The sequence below is a fragment of the Alexandromys fortis genome, unplaced genomic scaffold (genome assembly GCF_014885135.2).
Source record: "Alexandromys fortis isolate MF-2015 unplaced genomic scaffold, M_Fortis_MF-2015_v1.1 scaffold_171, whole genome shotgun sequence".
Taxonomy (NCBI): domain Eukaryota; kingdom Metazoa; phylum Chordata; class Mammalia; order Rodentia; family Cricetidae; genus Alexandromys; species Alexandromys fortis.
Window position 1 is genome coordinate 3044900 of NW_026068066.1, and position 16080 is coordinate 3060979.

Below are 16080 nucleotides of genomic sequence, written 5' to 3' on the forward strand. Positions count from 1 at the left end.
ATTTGCAACTTTGATATCATGAAGCTAAATCTTATTTGTCCATGAAATAGTAAATGTCTAAATATTGGTCTGCTAATGCTTTGCTAACAATTTGTATGTCTCCATGTGTATAGAATGTTTTGTTTTCTTGGACTTTGATATATTCAGCTTCAAAGACACAGCCTTCAAAATCATCTAAAATTACATTCTTCGCAGTACTTTGCTTTGTTCTCTAGCTGAGCATGTGTTCATAATACAAACCCACTCTGTCCCACAAGATGGTAATATGTTTGGAAGCCAGGAGAACCCTAAACCCCTTTTCTTATCTCTTGTGCCACCCACACAGGGGATGAATCTGTAATAAGTCCCCAAGTGGTGTTCATTATTCCCTTCGCTACTTGTCTGTCTTGTCCCAAGACAATGGCGAGTGAGGAGACCTGAACCCCTTCGGACCTGTACAGCAGGGTCATCAGCATCTTTATTTGGAAGTCTGTGTTTCTGGGAGAAGCAATCTGTACATATTTCCTTGCTGAGTTCTCCTGTCTTTGTGGGTACAGACCTCAGCATTCTGACTTTGCCAGCAGAAACCAGGGCACTAAGAACGTGGCAGGCTTCCTCAAGTTCCACAGCAAATACACTGAAACTCACTTATATTCGACTTTAAAGTTCTACCCTCTCTGCGGCAGCGTCAAATCTCTGGGTTTTAATAGCGTCTTTTGTTTTGGTTGAAAGGAGCCTTATACCCAGATGGGACATCTGGAAAGAACAAGGATGATGATATGGTCCCCCCTGGCCAGAACTACACCTATGTCTGGCCAGTGAGAGAAGAGTACGCACCCGCCCCGGCAGATGCCAACTGCCTGACCTGGGTCTACCACTCGCACATTGACGCCCCTAAGGATATCTGCTCTGGGCTAATTGGACCCCTGCTGGTGTGCAAGGAAGGTAGGCAGTCTCTGAACCCCCAAAAGCTTCTTCCTAGGAAATGGGGGGATGTTGAAAGTGTGCATAAGATTTGGGTCTCCCTTTGCTACCTTTCTTGCTTCAAATAGGATGTGTGTCTTCCTCTATTCTTTCTTTAGGCCATGTGGAAGGTCATGCTGACACTATGGCAGAGCAGACAGTCCAGACACTTGTTGAAAATCATGGCAGAGTTCTGTTTAATAAAAATAAAATTCCGTCAGCTACATGTCAGAGAGCGAATAATGTAGCCAGTGACCAGCGATACCTTCAGTTTGCTTTTGTTGATTCCATGAGTGTCTGCGCTGTCTTTAGTTGTTCCTCAGGGAGCAGCCAGGCCTCCAAGTCCACATTGCTCGAGCCTTGGGACTCTTCTACAGTTCTGTCATTTGCTAGAGCCGGCTTCTGCTTGCATGCTGTAGGATGTGGGTTATTCAGATTTACCCCTATCGAGCTTACTGGACACTGTTGGCAGGAGAGACGCCTCACTTGGGCTTAGTTGATGTCTAATTGCTTTTCCTTCACTCTTCCGGCGTTCCTGGAAGGTGTGCTGAACAGATACTCAGGGGTAAGGACTGACGTGGACCGAGAGTTTGTTATCATGTTCACTCTTGTGGATGAGAACCAGAGCTGGTACCTGGATGAAAACATCAGGCATTTCTGCACCGACCCGAATTCCGTCGATAAGACTGACGCTGTTTTCCAGAGGAGCAATAAGATGCATGGTGAGTGTTTGCCATGAGCTCAGATGCGCAGCGGGGCCTCTGCATGATGAGGCACTGGAGGGAAGCAAGACAGATGGGAACCTGGACCTCATTCTGAGAGATGGTGTAGATTGGGAAGACAGTGGTTTGGAAGTGACATGAGATACAGCACACCTTGAATCCCAACGATCTGAGGCAGGACAAGGCCAGATACACCAGCTACACTAAGTAGACAAGTGCTACATTGTACTGACAAGACAGTACAGAAAACAGAAGGGAACCTTATAATCAGGAAGGGACTGGGCACCGAGGTAAGCCCAGAGGATGGGTGGATTTAGGCTGTCAGAAGGGAGAATAAAATCTCACCACATAATGACTCTCTGCTTATCCAGCAACTATCTTCCAAGCCTTTGTGAAATTCTCAGAACTATGCCATGCATGGAGTTTAAATGCATATTTGTGAATTTGTTGTTTCTTGGGCATTCTTTAAATCATCTGGACTTAGTAAACCCTCATGTACACCAGACCTGTGTACACTCAGTTGTAAAAGAAAGGAGCTGCAGTATGTAATGGGGTCAGAGTCTGAGTCAAGACTGAGGCCAGGGGATCTGTCCCAGAGATCTGCCTGAGAGAGCCTGGACAAGAAGGCCCACAGTCAATGCATTTCCGTTTGACTGCCTCTGCTTCTAACACACAGTCAGGCAGGACCACGTCAGTACACACGTTTTCTCTTGTATAACATGCCATCCATCTTCTCTGTGGTGACTTCATCAATCTTGTATGCAGTGGTGCTTGGCAAATGTTTTAGGAGGCAAGGAAAGGGAGGAGAAGAAAAGGACAGGAAGCCACGAAAACAGGACTTGAGTGGAAATCATTGCTGGGACCAGTTTTATCTCTGTTCTTCAGAACTTGGGGATGAGACCCTAAACATTGCAGAAAACCAAAAAGTTCAAGACTCAGCTACCTATGCAGCCCCTCCCCCACCATTCGGGACTTATTCTTCTGTAGTGAAATCCACCCCACAAAGAAATGAATTGCGTAAAAGCAAAACTAACTTACTTTTAGAATAAAAAGCACCCTGTGTGCAGAAGTAGGAGTCTGCAAACAGTTAATCCTAGCAAAGGAGACACGCTGAGTACAGAAGAAATAACTGGAAGAGAAACTGATCTTTAAAAGATGTTAAATCAATACAAAGTTTATCAATCAATTAATTTAAATTCACTAAAATGACTTAGAATAAATGATGTTGTCTGAGCCATTACCACGTTAGGAGCAATAGTTTTTATTTTTTTAATGTGTATGTATTTTGCCTGCATGCATGTCTGTGCCTGGTGCCCGAGGAGGCCAGAAGTGCTCCTAAATGCTGAACCATTTCTCTAGCCCCCAAAATAATACTTTAATTTATTCTTTGAAATTTTCATACATGTATACAATGCATCTTGATTGTACCTCCCCTACTTGCTGCTCCAAGGGCCTCTGTCACGTCTCTGTCCCGGCCTCATAACTTTATTTAAAATTTTTTTTTTAACCTACTGTCCAATTGATACTGCCCATATGTGCCTGAGCATGCCATGGCCACCCAGTGGGCCATGATCAACCTATCAATGACTATACTTCCAAAGAAAAGTGACTTTCCGCCCCTCAGCACCCACCAACTGCCAGTTAGACCTCATACACTCCCGAGTCCCTCCCTTCTCTCTGCTGGGATTTTTAACTGGCTTCATCTTGTCCAGGTAACCACAGATGCCGTAAGGTCATGAGGGCAGCAGCCATACCACATGAAGAAGCCAGCACTCCACAGCAGCCTTCCCTATCCTGCCACTCTTAAGCTCTTTCCAACCCCCTCGTCACAATGTTTCCTGAGACTTTTCAGGGCAGGGTTGATGCAGGTGCCCCATTTGGGGCTGAGTGCCCAGTCACTGATTCTCACACCATGAGCAGTGAGACTTTTCCAGGTCGGAGATTGCTGCAGGAAAACATTGTAGCAATGACCCACGCTGACTGTCCAGCCTTGCTGGTGAGTATGTTGCCAAGGCTTCGGTCCTGATCACGTCTGCAGGGGAGTGTCTTCCACCAGTGTGTTTGTGTTTGCAGCCCTCAATGGATTCCTTTTTGGAAACTTCCCCGAGCCCGAGATGTGTGTTGGTGAATCTGTGTCCTGGCACCTGTTTGGGATGGGGAATGAGATAGACATCCATTCCATCTATTTTTATGGTAACACCTTCATCACCAGAGGGCACCGGGCAGATGTTGTCAACCTGTTCCCAGCCACCTTCCTCACCGCGGAGATGGTAGTGGAGAATCCAGGGAAATGGATGATAACCTGCCAAGTCAGTGACCATCTGCAAGGTAAGAAATGGATGGAGACTGTGTGGAGAAGCTTGGCATGGGAAGTTCACCTCGCACTGCTCTTGAGTAGATGCCCACATTCATTGCATCTACTTGACTATTGAGTATCTTCAAAAACACAGTACGCACTTGTCTAGCGCCCCCTACAGGTGTTTATTAATAATGTCCCTAAGAAGAATCTGAAACTTTACAGGAACTTACAGAGTGCACAGAGTGGACAACATAAACTCCCAGTGGGTGTGCTGCTCACTTCCGTAGTGAAGTCTGCGGGGCTCCTGGGGAGCGAACTCCTAAGCTGAGCCTAGATGTGTGGGGAGGGAATGAGTGGAGGGAGGGAGGAAAGGCCACAGCAACTGAAAATGAAAGTCCTGGTGTGCTCAGGCGTCTTCCCCAGCCAGTTCTTGAGTTTCCTCCTGATCATCGTAAGTGCTGTGTCAGCTCAGCTCAGCTCTGCACGGCTCTGACAGAACATTCTTTATATGGAGACAAATGTCCATTGGCAGATACCGTTCTGTGCTCAGCGTAGGCAGATTCTAAAAAGAAAAAAAAAGTTGACCTGTGTGCTTGCTGGATGTCCTGGTCTTGGTTCCTCGAGACAACCCACAGTGTGTCTCACTTCCTGTGGGGTTTGTGACAAAGGGACATAAGAGAGACTAGGAAGGCAGATGACCCTGCAGGGAGGGACTTAAATGGCCAGGCTGAGAAGCTGACAGGTGTCTGCACCAGGTATGACATCCACACCCCCAGGCACTCAGGGGCTTTGCTGTGCTCAGTACAGTGGCTTGGGATGATCACCATACACACGCAGAACGTACCCCGTTGGGGAAACACTGGCCCCTGCACCAGCCAGGGACCAGTAGCAGAGTTACACCGCACAAAGGGCCTGATCTTAGATGATGAAAACAGGAAGAAAAATAGATGCCAGTGACAAAGACCCAGATGAATAAAGTCTGGTTGAATGTGGATGCTACTACCACACGCAGATGCTAATAGCGAGAGTCCTGACATCTGGGTGATACTGATAACACTTCCTTGTTCCTGTTACCCTTCTGCAGCTGGTCCTGGTGTCAGTCATCTGGGTTATTCCAGCTAAACTCAACCCAGTTAATAAGTTCTGGACAATAGTATGAAAAGACCAGATGGACAAGACAGGTTCCTATTCTTTTAAAAATTAGTTTCCAGCACTCAGGAGGCAGAGGCAGGCGGATCTCTGTGAGTTCGAGATCAGCCTGGTCTACAAGAGCTAGTTCCAGGACAGGCTCCAAAGCCACAGAGAAACCCTGTCTCGGAAAACCCAAAAAAAAATTAGTTTTAGATTGATTTTATTTTATTTTTATGTATATGAGAGTTTGCTTGCATGCATGTCTATGTACCATGTGTGTATCTGGTGCCAACAGAGATCAGAAGGGGTGGTCATATCCTCTGGAATAAGAGTTAAAGATGGCTGTGAGCCACCACGTTGGTGCTGGGAATTGAACCTGGGTCCTCTACAAGAGCAGTTAGTACACTTAACTGCTGAGCCATCTCTCCAGTCCCCAGGTTCCTACTCTTAATGTTGCACACGCTCTTAAATTTGGGAAGAAACTTTCTCATGTATGAATTTCAAATTTAGATCTAAACCAAGACAACAATCGCCTTGTGAAACTAATATGGAAGCTTGGTCTAGCTGGCAGTTGTAGCCACAAATGGGTATTTATACAGTAACCAATATAAAATATTTATTGAATTGCCCATTCTATCAGAAAATATTATAATGAAGCATAAATTTATGTGATTATCTTTTTAAAAAGATTTATTCCTGTTTTATGTGTATGTGTTTTGCCTGCCTGCATGTATGCACATGAACCATGTGCACAGAATGCTCACAGAGGCCAGAAAAGGGAGTTGGACCCCTTGCCACTGGGGTTATCGGCAGCTGTGAGCCACAAATGGGTGCTGGGAGCCAGACATGAGTCCTCTGCAAGAGCAGCAAGTGCTCTCCAGCACCGAGCCCTCTCTCCAGCTCCTGTAATTTGAGTTTTGTAACCAATGGCCCCATCTAGAGATAGCTCTGCACTTGGTGGAATAAAGCTGCTCTATTTCCACTTCCCTGAAGCTACTTCCCTACTCCTCAGCAGTCTGTGGCCGTGTTTCCGTGTGAGTGAGCAGAGTGACTTCGTCAGTGTTGATGCCCCCAGCGTCACAGGTCCACAGCTGGCGTCCCCGCTGCTCTGCCGCTCGACACTTCTGCTTTCTCTCCTTTTTGCTGTAACGAGTTACAGATTTGTCTTCTTATCCTGGATTTGGAATTCTTGGGTCAAAATTGGATTTTTTTTAAAGCTTCAGACACACTGCTTAATTCCCTACCAGACACTGTTGCTCACCCACCCACGGCATGCGAGCATGCCTGCCCTCCGCCCGTCTGACAACCCTGGGAATTGTGAATCTTAGATGCTATCAGTTCTATCCACAAACAATGGTGCTGCATAAGTACAGTAAAGACAGAAACTTTTCCATTTGTTTACTGACTGCTGTTACTTCTTTCCCGAAGAACCCAATCCTGTACCCTGCCCATTATCTACTGGGGATTTACTTTTTTCTTTTTTAGACTAATTAACTTTAATTTGTTAATATTTGTTGCATTTAAATGTATTAACCCCCCCACACACACCACACACACACCATTTATCCTGTCTTGTTAACATTGTTTGTCATCCAGTTTTCTGTATAAAAGTTTCAAATGCTGATGAAGTCAGCTCTGTGAGTTTCTCCTGAGCATCTTATCCATGCCCAGGCCTGTGTTTCCTCTGTCCACAGCTGGTATGCTGGGCCAGTACGATGTGGGTAACTGCAGAAGTAATGTCCCTCACTCGAAGATGCAGGGTCAACAGAGACACTACTTCATAGCCGCCGAAAAGGTCCTTTGGGATTATGCTCCCCAAGGCTATGATAAATTCACCGGGTTTCCCCTGAATGCATCTGGCAGGTAAGAACTTTGCTGGTGTTTCTAATTCCTCTCCAGAGACATGTGCAATAGACTTTTCCCTGTGGTCTATCTCTCTGTGTTTCCGATGGCAGACATTATGATGTCGTAGCTTGTAGAATCCTCATTTTTTAAAATTAATTTATTTTTAAAATGAATTAATTACTTATGCTTCCCCCCACCCACTCCTGCTCTGCTTCTGTTCGGAAAGGCGCAGGCTGCTGAGCAGTGGGAAAGCAGTGATTTGAGATTGTTGGTTAGATCAAAACTCTAGAAACACCCATTCGCTCCCTCGTTCAATTACTCATTCATTCACTCACTCACAGATTCACTGACTCACGGATTCATTTATCTGAAGTGATATTCATTTATCAGTCATTCATTCACTCACAATTCATTCACTTATCCATTCACCATCTGCTCGTTCATTAACACGCTCACTCGTTCACTCACTCATTCATTAACACGCTCACTCGTTCACTAACTCTTTCATTAACGCGCTCACTCATTCACTCATTCATTACCACGCTCACTCGTTCACTCACTCGTTCATTAACACACTCGTTCACTCATTCATTAACACGCTCACTCGTTCATTAACACACTCACTCGTTCACTCACTCGTTCATTAACATGCTCACTCGTTCACTCACTCGTTCATTAACACGCTCACTTGTTCACTCATTCATTAACATGCTCACTTGTTTACTCATTCATTAACACACTCGTTCATTAACACACTCACTCATTCACTGTTCATTAACACATTCACTTGTTCACTCGTTCATTAACACGCTCACTCATTCACTCACTCATCAACACGCTCACTCATTCACTAACTTGTTCATTAATATGCTCACTCGTTCACTCATTCATTCATTAACACGCTCACTCATCACTTGTTCATTAACACGCTCACTCGTTCACTCACTCATTAACACGCTCACTTGTTTAATCACTCATTCATTGACATGCTCACTGGTTCACTAACTCACTCATTTGCTCACTCACTTAATTATTCATTCATTCACTCAGATTCACTTATCCAAAGAGCTATTCATTATCACTCCTTCAGTTTCTCATTCATTAACACACTCACTCATTCACTCGTTCACTCTGTCATCCACTCATTCATAACACACTTGCTCATTCACTCGCTCACTCATCCACTCTCTCCTTTGTGTACCAGGCATTTCCTGAGAATGCCTTAAGTGTAAACAAACAATGGCGGTCAGGGCCATCTGAGAAACTGCACCACAGAAGAGACGGCTGTTGCCCATGTGGGGCAGTATCAGGGGATAAGGAACTCTGTACTGAGATAAGCCGTGAGATCTAAGGGAAGCTGTGCAAGCTGCACAGCCTCTCCGTCCTTTTCCTCCCTGTCCAGTTAAATGACACTTTTCCTTCGAAACCCAAGTCTAGTGTTGCCTCTTAAGTCTCTGGGCTTCCATATGACAAGTCTTTTTCAAGTTGATAAAAAAATAATTGTATTTTATGTATATAGGTATTTTGTCTATATGCATGATTATGCACCACGTGCAAGTTTGGTGCCTGTGAGGCCAGAAGAGAGTGTTTGATCCCCTGGAACAGATGCAAAATGAGGTTCCAGGATGAGTGCATCTGGGAGATGCATCGGGATAGATTCTCAGACTCCCAAGTCTTTTCACAGTGACTCTGCAGCGTACTTCACACAAGCTGAAAACAGAATAGGAGGACGATATTGGAAGGCTCGGTACACGGAATATGTTGATGCCACCTTCAGTAGAAGAAAGATGCCCTCTGAGACCCAGGACCATCTTGGAATCCTTGGTACAGGATATGCGTTCTGATGTTGAGGGGTATATTCACCTGGGAGTAGACATCACGTCAGAATACTCTGATTTGTTTCTCCTGTCTCTTTTCATCCTCTTCTCTGGCTTCCCAGGTCCAGTCATCAAGGCAGAGGTGGGGGACACCCTGCTAGTGACCTTTGCCAACAAAGCTGACAAGGTCTACAGCATTTTACCCCATGGAGTGTTCTATGACAAGGGGTCGGACGCAGCCCCGAATATAGATGGTAAGTCTCCACCCAGCTTACCCAGGACACAGGATGAGTGAGGGAAGGGTTAGGAAGGAGACAGAGGTTCTGGGGGGTGACTCAGCAGGTAGAGTGCTTACTGTGCAAGCATGAAGGCCTGAGTTTGGATCCCAAGCACCCACACAAAAGCTGGGAGCAGTAAGGAGCATTCTGTAACCCCAGCATTGGTGTGTGTGTGTGTGTGCGCGCGTTTCATGTGTGCATGTGTTTCATGTGTGCATGCGTGTGTGTGTGTGTGTGTGTGTGTGTGTGTGTGTGTGTAGGTCTTTACTGATATCAGAAGGTATTAGATCTCCTGGAACTGGAGTTACAGGCTGTTGTGAGCCTCCTGATATGGATGCTGGGCACTGATCTCAGGTCCTCTGCAAGAGCAATATGTGCTCTTAACTGCTGAGCCTTCTCTCCAGCCCCCAAAGATAGGTTTCTTGCTGAATTTCTCAGGTGTCTTCTGTAGGACTGAGTATGATATGTTTCACGTAGAAGTTATTTGGTGCTATCTTACAGACTTGTGTTTAGTTGTGTGAATGGAACACTATCATTCATTTAAAACTGGCTGGCTAAGCATGGTGTGAGAACAAAACAGAATACAACCTGCAAACACTTTGATTTCAGTGTTTGTCTCATAAAATAGCATCTGAGGTCCAGCGGTTCTCAGGGTAGAATTTAAAAGAAAAAAATAACCTTCCTTTTTTAAAATATGTCATCAGAGAGATTCACGCAGGACTGAGATCCAGCCTGGCAAGTTTAACGTTCTTGGCTTGTCAAATTGTTTCATTTGTATCCTCAGGGTTTCTGAAACCAGGGGCTCATGTCAAGCCAGGTGAAACCTTCACCTACAGATGGACAGTGCCGGAGAGTGTCAGCCCGACAGATGAAGATCCCCCCTGCCTGACCTATCTTTACTTCTCAGCAGTCCAGCCAATCAAGGACACTAGTGCTGGGCTCGTGGGACCTTTGCTCGTCTGTAAAAAGGGTGCCCTCAATGCTGATGGGACACAGGTAGGCCACCAGTGTCACCATACTCTTCCCAGGGTGGTGGATAGGAAGGATTGGCAGTGTAGCTGGAGGTTAAGTTAAGCAGCAACGGCCAGCGACAAAGCATTGCCTTCTGAAACTGACTTCTGTGGTTATGAGGGTTTGTTTAATTTTTGAAAACTTAAGACCATGACTTAAGATCTTAGCATTTCTGTTTGTGGTGTGGTTGATATTTGGTTGGCATTCTTAGCTATCTGCTGCCTTAATTCTTGACTCTTCAACATCTGTAAGGGTGTGTGATTGGGATCCTTCTTGCTGAGAGAGGTCTCTGACTTGGCCACATCCATGAGCATTTCCGGCTTCCTTTATCCAACCACTCCACACCAATCAGAGTCCAATCAGAATCTCCAGGTGATTCTAGACTGTGTCAAAGCCGAGGGTTGCTGTAAGTCACTGGAAATCAATCATGGTGGCCGAAAGAAAGAGAAGGCACATAGACAGCTTCTTGTATGACCCTGCTCCAGGGTTTGGGTGGATGTATGGATGGACAGGACCAAACCTAGGGTTCCAAATTGCAGTTACACAATTTAAACTCACTCATGAAAAGTGGAAAATCTGCTCACTCAACCACTCCCAATCAGAAACAGCAGGCTAATTCTCTTAAGTGCTGTATCTTACAGTATCTGGCATTGTACAGGCCTCTTACAGGGGCTCAAGGACTGTTTGTCCAGGACAGAAAATTCTTGGTCTGTCTTGGATTGTCAGTTATCTCTCTGAGGAAGCAGCTTTAGAAAGCTGTGCTATGAAACACAGTGGGTGTGTGCCCTGTGCCTCAACAGCAACAGAAGGCAGTGCCCTGTGGTGGTTTACATTTCAAAGGTGAAGAAGCAGAGGCCCAAAGAGACACTGAGTGATACTCAAGGAACTACAGCTAGTAAATCTGAAGGTCATTAGAACTGGGGACTTGGCAGCATCTAACCATTCCTATCCCAAGTACGCTAACCTGCTTATCACTGTCAGGAAGTCCTAAGTCAAAGAGATTAAGAGACGGAAACTACTTGTAAACAGAAAAGAAAGTTTCCTTCTTTTTCTTTCTGTTGTATCTACTCAATGAAAACTTTGACAATTTCTCATAGTCTTCAAAGAATGTTGCTAAGTCAAATATTATATATAGTAAGACTACTTACTCAAGATTGATTAAAAACAGACAACAAGAAAAAATAGTAAAAAAAAATGTTTAGTTAATAATAAAACCATTTGGCCCAAGATAAAATCATTTGTAACACTGGGTAGTGGTAGCACATGCCTTTAATCCCCGCATTCGGGAGGCAGAGGCAAATGAATCTCTGTGAGTTCAATGCCAGCCTAGTCTATAGAGCTAGTTTTAGGACAGCTAGGGCTGTTACACAAAGAAACACTGTCTCAAAAGGCAAACAAACAAGCAAAGTCATTTGTAGTGTAAAAGGTACCTTAGAAAATATGTCAGTCTCTCTGTAGATTAAAACCTGGTCACGATTCTTCTAGGCAGGCAGAGAGAGGGAGGGTCTTAGAGAGTAAAGTTTCCTTTCAGTCTGTCAGCCACTAACTCTCCCAGAGCTGAAGATGGGTCACAGACTATGATCAGGTGACATAAGGTTGATTCTGACCATCATTGCTCTCCATAGAGCCAGTCAATTAAACTCCCAGTTCCACCTTCTGTCCATTCCTTCCTCCCCGCCTTCTTTCCTATTTCCCTCCTCAACTTCTTCCCTCTTACTTTTCCTCCCCCTCCTGTGTTCTCTCTCCTCAGCACACAATGATAGAAATGTGTAGACTACAGGAAGAGCAGGCGGGTAGGAAGGGGGTCATTGAGCTTACATAACGTCACGGAGAGAGAGGCAACCGTATACCATTGCTAAGGATTGCTGTGAGGCAAGCAACAGGAGAGAGAATGGTTTGGACAGCACGTGTTAGACACGAGGACAGCAACAGACAGACCGCACTCAGAGTCCTGACTTACGAAATGACGGTCTACGGCTAATGTGGATAACCACTTTGTGTGAATTTTAGGATATTCAAGCTGTACATTGTATGTCTTGGTTTCTTCATTTTCTCTAGAAAGGAATAGATAAGGAATTTTACCTGCTGTTCACAGTCTTTGATGAGAATTTCAGCGGGTATCTCGATGAGAACATCCAGAAGTTTACTTGGCGCCCCTTTAGTGTCAACAAAGAAGACAAGGAGTTTGTGAAGTCCAACAGGATGCACGGTACGAAAGGCTGAGGCATGCTGGGAAGTGTGTTGAGTTCACCCAACTGCCTACCTTTGGTGTCTTTGGTATTGCTCATGGTCACGAGGTAAATCATTTCACACCTTCAGCTTCGTGAGCTCCCAGAGCTGCTGTGAGCCTGACACTTCTAAGGCCTCGTGCCGCCCTTAACAGGAGACCGGGAGAATGAGCGCTCTGAGGGTTTGTAGTCAATTAAGATGAGCGGCTGCTGCAGGACTAAATTCCTCAAACACCTCATCTAAGTTCAGGAGAAATGACTTAATTCTTTTTATATCACGATGGCAAGCCTCCAGTGATTGTCTGTGACTAACAGAGGATTCTGTCGGCCTCAGCCAGACAGCAGAACCATAACAGCAAGCAGCTCGCCAGCACACTAACATTTCAGTGTGTGTGCGGCTGTGAGGCCTCCCAGGGCAGCTCCGAGCATAGCGTTTCCATTACCTTTTAGAACAATAGAGAAGAATGCACCAATAGGCTCTCAGATCCCTCCATATCTCAGGAGTTCCCAGAAGCCCAAGGTTACAATAACCCACAGCAATCAGGACACAGGCTCCCATAATTCCCGGTGCTCAGATCCAACAGAGACACCTCTTAGACCTGTGGAATTAAGGGAGCAATGACCTTCAGCGTCAGCTTCCAGAATATAACTGGACATGGAATTTGTTTCTGATGTTTGTTAGTTTGTTTGCTGGTTTGTGATACAGGGGCTCTTGTATTCCAGCCTGGCCTCAAAAGCTGAAAACCTGATCCCTCTGCCTCTACCTTGTAAGTTCTGGGATTACAGGCATGCATCATTATATTTTTCAGTTGACAATAAAAGAGATGCTCGGCATATAACACAGCTGATGGGCCACATCAAATCCAGCCTCAGGGTGGTTTGACTCTGTGTCACTCATGTTCACATTATCAAAAAGCACACTTCAGAGAAATCAAGGTTTCTAGGCTCAAATTTCATATCAGTTATATGCTGGGTTCTAGTTCCAATCGTGTTTGTATGGCCTGGAAAGGAACCCCCCCCCCAAAAAAAAACCCTAAGGATTAAAGGCTTCTTATGGTGCCCTGCCATGAGCTGTGTGTATTTCATAAGCTGTGTTCAAATGGTATTTGATGAATGAACAAAAGGTCAAGAAACAGAAGCATTAAATTAATGTCTAGAGTCAGAAAAGATTCTCTTACAACTCATTCAAGTGATAGATTGCTTAGTACCCAACTTTATGGTAATACTCTTTCAAATTTTGTAGACAAGGTTTAGATAGCTTACTGGTGAAAGTATTATCAATGTTTCTTTAAAAGTATGTTCTTTTTAGAAGCCCTGGGCTTCTTTACTAGTAATTCTAAATTTAAGTGCACTTGGTAAGCTTCGCTGGTTCAAACGACAGACACATTTTATACACAAGATAATGTGAGAAGACCATCCCGGTTAGACCTCTCACTGTCTCATCAGGGTAGACAAGTGACCACTAGACACAAGCTTCCTTATTCAAGTCCTAACCTTCCAGAAACACAGCTCTTCCTAACACTCCAAATCTGCCCACTGGTCATATCTGCAAATGCGATGCCAATTTACTGAAACACTTCTAGTTCCTCAGGATCTAGGAACTCTGTAAATGAACATCTGATAACTTATTCTAGAAGCAAATGTAAAGTCATTGACAAATGAGAGTCTGTCTCAATTAAATTAATTGAATCCAATACGCCAATAATGGACGAAGTCACTTGGCAAAGATAACAGGATAAGAACCTCAAAGAAAATAATTTTTATATCAAAAAATTTTTTCTAGAGAAATATGAGAAGATGGGGAAGTCAACTGATATTTTTTGGAAATTATTTTATTATGCAAATGAATATTTTGCCTTCATGTTTGCTTATGCACCATGTGGCCTATGGAAGGCAGCAGAGGGAGTCAGATTTCCTGGGACTAGAATTACAGATGTTTGTATCACCCTGTGAGTGCTGAGAATTGAACCTGGGTCCTCTGGAGGAACAACTGGTGCTCTTAACCACTGAGCCATCTCTCCAGTCCCCTCAAATGACATTCTTATAGGAATGATGCTCTTCCAACATACACAAATAGAATGTTAACTGAAAGGCTTTCCAACATGCTATCAGGCAGTTTTGTCATAAGAACAAACAGACCCGCAGAAAACAACCTTTTATACCTTAGTGATTACTGTCTTAGAATATGTATTGCTAAAGTTTATAAATTTAGTGTATTTTTAGATTTATTGTTAATTCTAGACACCAGGTGGGTTTTTTCTAGTAACATTCATCCTCTAGTAACAAGGATCTTATGTACTGTTCATATGCTTGTAATTCTCCCTCAAGCCCAGTGATGATTGCTTTGGGAGATAGTGTTTTCAATATGGCTACAGAATTACAATGGGCCCTCATGTTGGTTTTACTCTTTGGGGGCCTGACATACAGCTCCCAAATAAATACATGGAGACTTACTCTTACTTATGAACGCCTGACCTTAGCTTGGCTTGTTTCTAGCTAGCTTTTCTAGTTCAAATTATCCCTTTTCTCTTTAACTACATTTTGGCTCCGGGATTTGTACCTTTCTTTGTTCTATGTATCCTTTTTCCCTTCTTACTCTGTGGCTGAGTGGCTGTGTGACCCCTGGCGTCCTCCCCTCCTTCTCCTTTTCTCGTTCCTCCTTCTTCTCTTTCAAGTCTAGATTTCTCCTATTAATTCTCTCTGCCTGGCAGCCCCACCTATCCCTCTCCTGTCTAGCTATTGGCTATTCATCTCTCTGTTAGACCAATCAGGTGTTTCGGCAGGCAAAGTAACACAGCTTTATAGAGATAAACAAATGCAACATAAAAGAATGCAACATATCTTTTGCATCATTAAACAATATTCCATTGCATAAATGAATGTAACACATGTTAACCTAATATTCCACAATAGGCTCTCACTTTCTTCCTCCTTCCATTTAGCTATCAATGGCTACATGTACGGCAGCCAGCCAGGACTAAGCATGTGCAAGAAGGACAGAGTTTCTTGGCACTTGATTGGGATGGGCACCGACACAGACATGCACGGAGTTTATTTTCAAGGCAACACCATCCACCTACGAGGGACTCATCGTGACTCCCTGGCTCTGTTTCCCCACATGGCCACCACGGCATTTATGCAGCCGGACCATGCAGGTAAACCGTATGTACTGACACCTACTGCTTCAGCAGTGGGAACAGGGACATTCCTGAGGCTCGCTGGTTGGCCAGCCTCACCTAATGTTGCATCTCAGCCAGTGAAAGACTTTGTTTCAAAACTGAGGTAGATGGTTCCCAAGAAAGACAGTCCAGGTGGTCCTTTGGCCTCTGTCTTAGTTAGGGTTCCTATTGCTATGAAGAGACACCAGGACCGAGGCAACTTTTATAAGGGAAAATACTTAGTTGGGGTGGCTTACAGTTTCAGAGGTTTAGTCCGTTATTGTCTTGGCAGGAAACATGGTAGACATAAGGCGGAGAGGGAGATGGTAGTTCTGCATCTTGATCTGCAGACAGCAGAAGAAACTGTGTTTCACACTGGGTGTAGCTTGAGTAAAAGAGACCTCAAGGCCCATCCCACAGTGACACATTTCCTCCAACAAGGTCACACCTCCTAATAGTGCCACTCCCTATGGGGCCATTTTCTTTCAAACTACCATATCCTGCACATGCACTCTTACACACACACACACACACATACACACACACACAGTCAGAGACAGAGACAGAGAGGCATGAGTAGAGCAGACAGTAGATAGCAACTCACACTGTTTTCCTTCGCTCCTGGAGAATTTAATGGCTCCATTTTTGA

The 16080-nt window shown here is 44.6% G+C and overlaps 1 protein-coding gene across 1 annotated transcript in view; it reads left to right on the forward strand.

Moving 5' to 3' along the window:
* Nucleotides 1-16080, forward strand: part of Hephl1 (hephaestin like 1) — a 55531-nt gene that overhangs the window by 15853 nt on the left and 23598 nt on the right. The window contains exons 3-11 of the mRNA XM_050120611.1: nt 712-924; nt 1485-1664; nt 3738-3992; nt 6789-6957; nt 8624-8763; nt 8879-9010; nt 9819-10030; nt 12104-12254; nt 15216-15428. Coding sequence (XP_049976568.1) covers nt 712-924; nt 1485-1664; nt 3738-3992; nt 6789-6957; nt 8624-8763; nt 8879-9010; nt 9819-10030; nt 12104-12254; nt 15216-15428 — 1665 coding nt within the window. The remainder of the gene's footprint in view (nt 1-711; nt 925-1484; nt 1665-3737; nt 3993-6788; nt 6958-8623; nt 8764-8878; nt 9011-9818; nt 10031-12103; nt 12255-15215; nt 15429-16080) is intronic.